The sequence below is a fragment of the Strix aluco genome, chromosome 3 (assembly GCF_031877795.1).
Source record: "Strix aluco isolate bStrAlu1 chromosome 3, bStrAlu1.hap1, whole genome shotgun sequence".
Taxonomy (NCBI): Eukaryota; Metazoa; Chordata; class Aves; order Strigiformes; family Strigidae; genus Strix; species Strix aluco.
In genome coordinates this window covers 44,707,855-44,720,257 of record NC_133933.1, presented here as the reverse complement: position 1 = coordinate 44,720,257, position 12,403 = coordinate 44,707,855, and the positions used below count along the sequence as shown (strand labels likewise).

General features: G+C 34.8%; 1 protein-coding gene across 6 annotated transcripts in view; it reads right to left on the bottom strand.

Annotated features, from left to right (window-relative positions):
- The window catches only part of CEP170 (centrosomal protein 170), a 106,210-nt gene that overhangs the window by 22,852 nt on the left and 70,955 nt on the right, over positions 1-12,403 (bottom strand). For all 6 annotated transcript variants that reach the window (XM_074818367.1, XM_074818369.1, XM_074818370.1 and 3 more), the window contains 2 exons: positions 9,972-10,098; positions 2,796-4,625 (listed from right to left, as the gene is read on the bottom strand). In XM_074818367.1, the coding sequence (XP_074674468.1) occupies positions 2,796-4,625; positions 9,972-10,098 (1,957 nt within the window). The remainder of the gene's footprint in view (positions 1-2,795; positions 4,626-9,971; positions 10,099-12,403) is intronic.

The window sequence follows — 12,403 nt, the reverse complement described above, 5'->3', positions numbered from 1 at the left end:
GACTGGATTTAAGAAGCAAGATTCTGCTGCCAATGTTTAGTGATATACAATGTAGTAATGTTAACTGAACCCTGATGAGAAGACCCATGAAACATTTTTAACACTTCGATAGCAACCAGTCTTCTGGTAAAAGAAAAAAAAAAAAAAAAAACAAAAAACCCTGTATTGGTAATGATCATTCATTTTCCAGTCTTTCTAGGTCCAGGGAGAGAAGAAAATACATCACTGTTATGCCTTGATTAAATGTGCCTGAAGTAAAACACATTCAAATAGTTGAACCACTTTTGTCAGGCACTTCATTAGTAGTTTCCAAAAGTACTAAAATTAAGTGAATTGTTGACTTTTCTAGAAACAAAATTAAATTCAGGAATTCTATGCTTTGGATCGAAAAGCTTCTGCTACATTCCATTTTTATATATTGCATAAAAGTGACACATTCTATTTAAAGATGTTTTAAATATGTTTATTTAAGGATACAATAATAAATAATAGCATTAATAACTTGATGTGTTGGGTAGTTATTAGCATCATTTTATAAGATGCTAATGGAAAAATGGGGATGTACTGAGCAGTCTCCTATAATAGGAGATATATATACACTCCTGTATATACTAGAAGATTACACCACTTTTAAGGCAATTCAGATTTTCCTAAAGTATACTCTAAATAGTCCTGTAAAAAAATTATACAATAAGCTTACTGATACAGACAAAATCTGGAATTCCAAATCCTAAAATGTCATAACATTCTTTACTTGCATAGTAAAAATGATTGATTTATTAAGTCATGATTTTGTTTTGAAAGTATCTGACTGCCTTATTAACTGCTTTCAGATTTTTGCCTTTACATTGATACAGGCTTCTCCCTGATTTTGATATATAAACTGATAAAGCTTTTTATGATACAAGCTATTTCTATGGTAGATTTTTCAAACGATGTTTTTTTAAAAATACCTAGCCTATTATGTTGGGGTAGCTCATAAGAAGACAGCATCTTTTCTCTCTTGAAAACAGAGCATTTTATACAAGCTACAGTAAACTTCGACTGTGTAATGCAGGTAAATGAAATGAACATTAAACAAAGATAACCGTGATAGACTAACAGACTGGGAAGACAAAGATACACCCACACCCCTGAACAGAAGCAGCAAACCGCTTCAATGCAGCAACCTTGGAAAAGTTTAGGAAGCATGCAAGAGTTCACACAGACACAAAACTCAAAATCCATATATAAGTTTCGTGAAAACCACAGGAATCAGCGAAGTGACAAGTAACGTCTGGGGTTTACCTTTTCAAAAATCAGCAATATCACGATGTGAACTAGTGTTAATTATTAAAGTGAACATATAGAAGCAGTCTTAACTGACACTTTTCCCTGAGCTAATGTTGCCACCTTTCAGGCTGCACACATCAACTTAAAACTTTGATTAAAACTGAAAACATGCTACTTTTCCAATGATATCTTACAAGGAAAGACTGAGTTTTTCTCTTAAGTTTCACCTTTTTTTGGTATCTTTGTAGATATCTGTCATAATATTAAACAGATTCAACTTTATAGTTCAGTGAACACCTCATTTGCATCTGTACAGAAATTTCTATTCAGCTAATAAATAACAGATATCTGTCTGGGGAATAAACACTACTAAGAATCCTAAGAATGGAGACTTATGGTATACAAGAAACTAAAGGGCAGTAGGACTGTGGGAAACTTAACTATCACAGATGTTTATGTCAGCTCTGAATGGGAAGCAGTGAAGGAGGATATATAATCTCAGAAGCAACACACAACAGTGGAAGCTATTCTATTTTTTCTTAGACTGTGGATTGGCTTCAAATAAGGTCAAGCTGGTAGTATGACAATTCAAAAAGCAAGAGGGCATCAATTTTAGATATTCATTCCACATGAAAGTTCACTTACTTAGAATTACCACATTTTAATTTTGATTGATTTAATATTGCTGTTGGAAAAAAAAAATAGCTGCTTTTCACACTGCTTGCACTTAACGTGTTAACTTCTAACAGAATAGCAGGTTAAAATTAATCAATTGTAGGGATTTTTTTCCTTCCATACATTAGATAATATTATAGTAAAGGAACTACCACATGGAAGAAGATCAACATGATTTGGAAATCATGATGAAATCATAAATCATCATGATTTAGAACAGAGAACAGAACTACTCCAAGGCAAGGCAAACATTTTAATATCAATTACTTTATGGTATTTAATTAGTTAGTGTTTCTATTTAATTTTTTCATTTGTTACTTCATTGTTATTATTCTCAACAAAAAATCCCGTTTTTGTAGTTCTAGAAGCTAATCTTAAATTATAATTATCCTACAGATGCTCAGGATATACCTCAGGAAACACTTGCTCTTCACCATATTTACAAGCCTACCTTACAAATAAATACTATATTTTCTATGTAGTAAAAAGTGCTGTTGACCTTTGAACTTCTACTACTATGACTCGAGCAAAGGGATCTCTGCTCTGTTTTTGTACAAATGCAAATCAGTGCTGCCACATCTGAATGCCTCAATGCAACTCTTTGTTACTGGTTTCAAGTTAAAAAACATATCCAAAGAGTTAAAGGATTACAATTTCTTGTCTTTATGATTTTAAGTGAGAAACATCCACAAGTCCTGCCAAGGAGGCCTCTTACTCCAAAGAGAAAGACTGCATCAACTAAAACTCAGCAAATGTTTTGTAAGAACTCTTCCTTAAAAAAGAAAAAAAAATCCACACATGAAAAACATCTAGTATTGTATAAGACTAGTTCAAATAATTGCACATACCTGAAGGAGAATTATGAGCTGAAGCCAAAGATTTGGATTTTGAATCTGAAAGTCGAGAAATGCTATTGGCTCGAGTTCTAGCAGAAACTTTGCTACTATCTCCTGCTGCTGTTAACCTTGCACCACTTCTGATAATAGCTTCTGGGGTACGAGATGAAGCAGTGCTTCTAGTTATTGTTGCTTCAGAATCACTACGTGCTGATAAAGAGCCAAGTCGAGTTCTGCGAGGTTGAGCAAGTAAGTCTATTCTGGAAATACTTCTCCTCCCTGATGGAGGTTTTGATGTAGAACTTGTAGTGGACACTTCGGAAGCCACTGAAGCCTTATCGGCATCAGCAAGCTCGCTATCTGAGGCTTCACCGAGCCGTGCTCTGCGCAAGAGAGAAGTCCTTGTAGGACGAGGTCTTGGAAGAGTGGTAGATTTACTAGATTGCCCAAGCGCAACAGGAGAGGTTTTTGATTTAGCTGACTTTCCTTCCATCTTGGAATGTAAAAGTTCATCTGCTGAGGCAAAAGGAACTCTTCCATGTGATTTGCCAGAGTACGTTTCCTGGTCAGATGATAAGATATCGGAAATGGCAGAATGAGGTACGCTAGATGTTTGGTCATCATCTGTCAAATCTACTGATGGTTGTCTCATTCTTCCACTGGATTGCACGGTTTTGCGAGCATCAGCTCTAGATCCACCATCTGAGGATCGACTTTTAGTTTTCTTTTCCATCTTTTCTCTGGCACTTGTTGCAGAAGATTTTAAAACATCCTTTGAAGGGGATCCAGAGGAACATCTATCTTTATATAAGGTTGTAAAGCTCTTCCGCTTCTGTGTGGATTTTCTTTCAGTGTCACCAGTAACAAGACTGATCGTGCTGGCTGTATCTACATCTGATTCTGGTGATATGGAATTATCTCTGTTATAGCTAGGAGTCTCAGGACCTTCGTCAGTTTTATTTTCTTCACGCAATTTAGCTTCAAGGAAAGCCATTACAGCTTCTGTGTCTTTTAAAATGAGTGTTGTATCTAGACTGGAATCAGTGTCCATCGAATCACTTCTATCACGTACCCTGTTTGCAGATGCTAAAGGGGCAGCAGATCCACTCTGCTTATTAATGTGAGGAATAAGTTCTATAGGTATATTTGTGCTAGGCTTATCTATAGTAAAGCTACCTTGCCTCACTAATGGTTTTGAAGATTCCTTTTTTTCTCCTCCAGATACTTTAGGACTTTGCCCTTTAATAGTTTCCTCATTTTTTCTTCTTTTTCCCTCACTCTGAGCCAATTTCATTTCTGCTTTATCTGTAACATGTCCAGGAGCTTTGTCTTGATTGTCAAACGTTTTGGGTGACAAAGCAATGTCCTCCCTACCTTTGTCAACCTGGTTTGCAGCAGGTTTTGTAGAGGATAATTTTGTGGGTGTCCATTGTCCTTGCTCCCTTCTTTCTTGCTGTTGAATTTTTGCTAAAGCTTGTTTCACCACAGAAGTTTCTCTGCCACTTTCAATTCTCTCTTTACTGGAAGAGCTGGGGAAACAAAAAACTTTGTCTCCAGTAGCTTTGGGTGAAAGACCATTCACTGTTCTGCTTGACTTAGCTATACTTCTGCTGTCAGCATCTGAGGCATGAGCTGGAGTTTCCTTCTCCTGAAGTTCAGTGTCTTGCTTTTCACCTATTTCTGATCTCTGATGAGATGTAGTTTTTGCTTTTGAGCTTTCATTCACTTTCTCTTCTTTGGGAAGCTGTGGAAGTGTCCTCCTCTTTCGCTCACCCTGGCTGGTCATAGAAGTAGCTGAACCAGTGCTTCTAACAGAAATACCAGACTCACTGATGTCCGTGTCTAAAAATTAAAAGGAAAAAAAATATATGAGAAGTCATTCAATAGCAAGGTAAATAGCAACATTAAATTCTTACAACTGCATAAGACTAATAAAACAACATAAACCACAACTGAAAAAAAGCCATTAGTCCATCGCTCTGATCTACAGCAGAATCAATTACACTTAGACAAATAGATGTTTAAAAACATTTAACAAGTTCTTAAAAATCTTAGTTGATGGAGATTTGACAATCCCTATAAGATATTTGGGTAGATAACTCTTAAAATAATTTTCTTATTCTTTAACATGAGCTGGACGTTCTCCAGTTTAGCCCATTACTGCTTGTCCTATTCTCATTAGCCATCATTTCCTCTTTACAGGAAAGAGTAGAAACACTCCTCTTATTACAGAGTGGAAACTGTGAATTACATTAACTACCTTCAAACTGTACTAACTTGTACATAACTAGCTATGTTATTTCATCTCACTGTTGCAATACATTTTGTAATAAAACCCAAACAAAATCATGTGTTACCATAATTTAGAATGGATATCTCCTGATTAAAGAGATTACATATATCAGAAAAATATTTCTGTATTACTAGAAGTAGAATGTTCAGAGTGTCATACAAAAGAACAGTTCATTCTACACAATCCAAAGTGCTGATACAGAGCACGTGTCTATGAAAGCAACGTCTAAATGTCTGCAATGGAATTACTGCAACGAACCATTTCTGGTTTATCACAGAGATGTAACCAGGACAGAAAAAGCCATCTTCCAAAAGTGTACTTCCTACAACTAGCATATTGCAGGAAAAGGGAAGAAGTCATTTCAGAAACAGGGTAAGAGTGCAAAGACAGAGCAACATCCTTTCCTCCTGCTCTGCTACAAATAGGCAGACTTTCTTCCCAAAGGTATCATTTTGACTGTGATTGAGCAATCGCCTGTTTGTGCGGCATCTTGGGCTAATTACTACTACCTTTCTGACACTCTGTGACTGTACACTGGGAAAGGGAACACTTCATGAACATTTGTGTCATTCTTGCAGAGGGACTATGGTATTTTTTCTTGCTTCATTGCAATTTCAGTATATATGTTCCATAATATGGGCTAGGATCGCTCTCATGCAAAAAGGAAAGTTTTCATAGATACAAGAATTTAAGCTATGTAAGATAGGCTCTCCATGAAATCAAACTCTTTTAGTCAGCTGTGTACACTGGGACCGTATATATGAACATACTTTTTATGGTCTCACAGTAGGTTAAAACAGGTACACAACAAATCACTGTTATATCAGCATACCATTACGACACAGCGAGTGGAAAGCAAGTCTTACATTCCTAAACACATTCAGCACTAGATTTCAAAGCTACTGAATAGATTAAGATCCCCCTTCTTCCTTCCCACTTGCCTGTTCCATAGTTCTCCCCTCAAGGAAGGGGCTGCAGTGCTGGGAGACACTCTTTCAGCAGTATTGAAAAGCCCTACTCATGAAAAAAGAACTTACTATTGTTGAGAGAGCAAAAAGAATGCTTTTAATCCAAACAAGACACTGACGTATAGAAATATACAGAAAATGTATAAAAAGCGTCAAAAGAATGCAGTACTACTGCTAAAGCACTTTCAATTGAATTCTTAGTGGATACAGAATGCTCTTTAGACAGAAAAATATGGCCATGCCATGAATTGTTGCAAGCAATAATTGATGCTGAATACCCCCATTTTAGAAACCAAACTTTTTCCACAGTGATGACTGTGCCCTCCTTGCCCATTTAACAAACAGCAGTTGTGCTGTCAGAAACAAGCCTTTAGTACTCAGACATAATATGAACTGCTCTGACTTTGAATGTTTGGATAGAATTCTTTTTGCAAGTTCATTTGCCAGTTGCTGCAATATAATGTGACATACTAACACACACACCTCTCAATTCACTTTTCACCAGGAGAGATCTCTGCATACCCTGTTGGGAACTTTCTCTGTCTAGGTCTGCCACCAACATAGGTTGTTCCAGGAACATAAACTGGAGTATAGGGCTTCCCTCTCTTCAGGAATTCTCTAAGCACTTATCAACAATCATACTGTATATACACAATTGTGGTATCTGCTACTTTCTGAGCTCTTCAATCTTTCTTCTCTCTTTGCACAGGGTCACACCTTTGATGAAGAATGCAAAATGACTTTTTTTGTATAACACACCTTTTTTTATATAATCTGTGTTAGGACACTCATCTGAGAAGCAGGAGGTATCTCTGAAATCTAAGCAAGGTTTTCTAATTCCTGAACTATTTTTCTTGGAAATTATAAAAAAATTGGAGGTTCAATGAAAATCAATAGGATTGCTATCTGTGAAGATTGACTTCTCTCAGACATACCTACCAGATCAAATCTTTTTTAGGTATTTAGGCATGTAACTTGCTTCCTGGTGAATTTCAAACAGTCCTTAGTTGAAGAAAGGTGTGGAGTTGTTCAGCACTCTCTTTGGCTATATACATGTTATGTGAAGTTTAACTACTAAGATTTCTAAAGAAAATACAGGCATCTAAACCAACAAGACAGATTTTGTGAATTGGTCTTTGGACATACATATTAAATTGTGTTTTCATTACATCTTTGGTGCTTGAATACTTTCTGGATTTCTCCTGATGTATTTTAGAATTCTTGCAGTGTGGGTGTGCACTAGGCAGTAGCTGCTTCACTTAAACCATACAGTTCTTATAATGGTAAAAGAAGCATTCATCTCTCTGAAGAAGATCCTAGTCAGTGTCCCATCTGAAAGTGATAATTTAAAACAGTACAAAAACCAAAAGACCACCCAAAGGATCAGTCTCAAGAGCTATGATTTTAAGTGCCGTATTATGTATACCTGATCCTTCCAAGTACTGCAAAATTTGCTCTCATTTTCCATTATTCTATGTACAAGGTATATCAGGTAATTTAATTTTTCCCATTTCCATCTCCTTTGACTTTTAGTATCCTGTGAAAAGTTCAACTGCTATGAGGGGTGAAAAAGCTAATATAGAAGCAGCAGTTACTGGTAAGAATTCTTCCATGCATTGATACAGAAGTTTGCATTACACAACATCAAAAGCAAAATTTCTTTGTAAACTTCCCCCAAAAGTAAAATGAGATTATGAAGTTGGAATGTATTTTATTGCTTGCTTTAATAAATGGCCTCACCTTCTATGATTATAAAACGATGTTACCTTACTTCAAAAAGTATATTATCAGAAAAATAACTGTATTTGATGAGCAAGTTAAACATGCTTACATATACTTTCATCTGCTGAATATAAACCCGAATAGAAATTCAGTTACTAATCAATACTATAACAGCAGCTTCATTTTGAAAGAAATTCCCAATAATATTTTTCACTTTTTTTAAAAAAAAAAATAGTCAAGTTATTTATTCAAGTTTAGAATTAAGTCATGTTCTTTCTCTTCCTCTCATTGTGCCAGAATAATACACAGAATTAAAAGCTAATTCTTTTGTGAAGAAGCTAACTGGCTTTTTTCCAATAAAGAATAAATTGTACAGGTAAGATCTCTGTAAAGAACATAGAAAGTATCTGAATTAATTTGTGTTATCCAAAATCTAATCTAAAATAAATCTATCACAAATCCACTCAGGAAATGCATATATTAGTTACAACTATGTTAAGATGTTGTAGGATAAATACAGGGAATTTGAAAGAACAAAAATATAATTATCACCTACAGGATTCAAGATTGAGCAGTTCAAACAGTGGTTCAATTCATCTAACTTGGGCCAGGAACAAAGGGAGTTATCTAAACTTACCAAGAAACCTAAAATTTGGGCAGAAAAACATGGACAATATCATTATTGGGTTTTTTCCTTTTTTTTCTTTTTTTTTTTTTTTTTTTTTTTTTTTTTTACATATGCCATGTGGAATAGATAAACACTTAGAGAAATCTCTGTCATTACACCTTTATACTGCTCTGAGGACCCAAGAAGATGGTGGGGGAAAAAACAGCAAAAACCGAAAGAACTTAGTAATAGGCAATTTTTTCTGCAGAAGGCTTGACTGCTGCTGGGACCAGGTTTGCAGTCTAAGCAGGGAGAGAATCACATGGTTCCTCTCTGAAAGTGGTAAAGACTTGTTTTTAACAGTTGAAAATGCAGTCTTCTCAGAGACTAACTTATAGGTCAAAAGATGTAGCTTGCTCTGAAATTGTAACAGACATGGATTCTTGAAAATCTGAAGAAAGCCAGCAACTATAACAAAAAAGGTAGAGAACACACATTACACTTGTGAATGTGACTTTTGGGGGAAAAACAAAACAAACCAAAAAAGATGCTCAAAACTATAGAAAGAAATAATTTATTATACTCACCAATGTCTAACAAGAGGTTATTGAACACATTCAGTAGATGGTAGTATGTCTTCACAAGTGGTGGTGTACATACAAAGCATTTCTACTTCTAAAACATATTTTTTGCCCTAATCTTTTAAACTTTGTTTTGAAAATTTCAGTCAGCTGTAATAGGAGGAAATGCTGGAATTGCAGAACAAAAATGTATCTCAAGTAGTAGACTGATAATTAGTTACTTCTTGATCACTAAACAGCATTACCACTTTCAGAATATGAAGCATTCATTAACATGACATCCCTTTGTAGTTACCAGTCAATTTTGTAATGAAGAGCTGCATTAACTCCAACTCAATACAAAAGTATCAACATAAAAATTACACTATAATTCTGTGTTAAATCATCATCTCTAAGGTGAAATTGAGAGGAAGAAAACAGCAGAGGAGAAGTAAAGTAAGGTAAGCAACTCCTTTATAGTCAAGAGGGTAGATCTTAAAGAACAAACCATTTAAAATAAGAAACGTGAATAGTTTAACTAAGGAGAGATGTAGTCTGAACATTTGGTACTCAAAAGAAACAAAGTTGTTCGTTGCTGAGGAGGTTTCTATGGTTTTCTATAAGTATGTTATGCTTCAGCTGAATAATGACTGAATAATGAAGTCTCAGGTTGGACTTTTTAACAATAAATCTGTTAAAGTCTGATTTGGGGCCAGTACTGAGAAAGATGTAAGGAAAGAAACATACTATGCACACCAACCCAAACTCCATTCAAGTGAAAGTTTCTTTAATATTAAACAGTTTTTATATTTTTTGTTTTAGCAACATTCAGTTTAATATTGGCAGTCTTCTGCCATGCCAAACAACACTATTGTTCAGTTTGCTTTTATGCTTTCTTCTCAATGACACCAAAGTATTTCAGGTGAAGATGAGGTACTAAGAGTAAGAAAGCTACTTATTTAGGTACATAATTGCTCTTTCCTCCCTTTCATACGTTTCTTCAGCAGAAATCATGACAACAAGAACAGCTTGTAATACCATTTTCTAATGGAGCAGGCCCAGATGACTCCAATCTGATGTCATCTTGGTCATGATGTGTGTGATTGGCAGCCAAACTGGCCCACTGTGATACCCAGCGTTTACTTCCAGGGGCAGTAGAACCTTCCTAAGGAAGAAAAAAAAGCAGAGGAAAAATTACAACTGTTTGACAAAAAGCATGTCCTCTTTCCAAGTTTTTCCTGAATAGATATGTCAGACACTATTTTCCTGGAGGAATTTAAAAAGAAGTTTATCTCAATAAATTTTGGAGTTATCAGCTCTAGAATGGAAAACAAACAAACAAACAAACAAAATCTATATAGTTGCAGAATCAGTACAGAATAAACAGCATTTCCTAGTGCAGTGAACTTTTAAAGATCAGAATCTATATAAAATAGAACATGTGCTAGTTTTAAAACCAGGTTATTTCAGTCCTCATCTCAGAAGAGCAGGAATCATGGGGTGTTGGGGTGGGGGTGTATGTTCAGAAATTTAAAATGTGCTTCAGGAAGACAAGAAAGTGACAGTTTACCAGTTTAGAAGACCTATTGTCCAGATGAAATATTGTATTTACTTCATTACAGACAGACTACCTTAAGGACTGAAACAGTAAGATAAGCTATGATGGAAATGAAAGGAAGATCACATTATTTTTTGGCCTAAACAAAAAAAGAAGCAAAGATTAGTTTTAAACCATCCTACTGGGTAACAGTGAAGTCAATGCAATCAGTATCTGATCATTTTTTGCAGCTGATCTAGAAAGAAAATTAATTTACTTTGATGGTAAGCCTTTTGAAACCTCGAAAATTTTTAAAATGTAAAAAAAAAAAATTAATAAAAGTAAATATTCTTTTTATGTTGTACTGTTATAGTATCTTAAGTTTGCTTTTTTCCTTCAAAAATTATTTCTAAATATAATGCAATATTACTGTTTTATCCAACATATTATAGCCTCTCTTGGTCAAATCTCCAAAACAAGACAGCAGGCAACTGTCGATGCATATATATGTGCACGTGCATTGTATACACACGGGCTGTACACTGACAAAGGCTTTATAGAAGTTTACATAGTCTAATTTGTTTGACTCAAAAGACAAAACACTGCAAATGACAGAAGTCATTGACTATAGTTGCAAAGGAGTTACACAACCATAGGCAAATCCAACAAGAAATCACAATTCAAGGTCAACAAAAGAGATAGGAAGGACATGGAGATACCAGTAACTTGCTTAATAAGGAAATTTCTAGGAGCTATTTCAAAGGTTAGCTGAAGCTCTGCTGGCTGTTCAAATCTTGGCTCTTCCATTCAAAACACTAATTTCTGCCTAATGACTTGTCCACTCTGGGATTCTAGTCTTTGACCAGGAACCAACTCTATAAATTTTATAAAATTTATTTAGCATAAATGGTACGCAATCTAAATTAAAAATTACTTAGACATTTGAGAAGATCTTATGATTTTGAATTTCTCCTAATTAAATGAATGACCCTAATTAATGCAAACAAATTCAACATCATGAATCTCTTTCAGAATATTAGGAATATAGTAAGTCAGAGATGCACCAAATCATTTGTTCAAACTGTTATACAAATTTCCACATTATGAATTAATTTCCCAGAATCAAAATGTTATAAAATTCAAGTGTAATAACAGCAAAGGAAGGCAATTCAATGTTTTTGTTATTTATGGGCATTTCTGAACACAATGCAAGGAAAAGGATGCCAGAAAGAATATTACAAAAACCCCATGCAAAAATGTGCAGCGTTTATGCATTGACAATTACTGCTAAAGTCTCATTTCTCTTTCATATCTCTAAAACTTTCTTTTCTCTATTTCCTGTCCATACCAGTGAACTTCCATCTTTAATAACACTATTAATTACAACCAAAACCAAATATGATAGATGTCCCAATTATCTTTGCTACAGAAAACTCTAACTAGTTCCTTGTGTACCACCTAACCAATTCCAGAGATACAGATGTGATATGTATCGGAAATCTGAATTCCACTTCACAATAGAGAAATATATTAAGACTTTGCACATTAACTGTAGTATAGCAACATGTTAAATTAACTTTTCTCTGAATGTAAATAAACTGCCAAAAAAGTATCTTCTACATAGCAGTGAATGTAAATGTGTTTTGCCAACTCTCTGTATATAAAAGCACAAAGCTGTAAAAAGCAGTTCCTTTTGATAGTAGTTTAAGCACATCCAAAAGGTGAAAAGTTTATAAAATACACATTAAAAGAGTCACATTCAGTTATCCTAACAGTCTTTCTAAAATCTGTATCAATTTGTATCTTACAGGCTCTCAAGTGAGCAATCCTCAAAATTTTCTCTTGAATACGAAAAGGAATTTCCTAGTCTTTCAGAAAAGCTGGGTTTACATAAGAGATACCAGCCTTTTAACTTTGTGTTAAATCTGCTTTC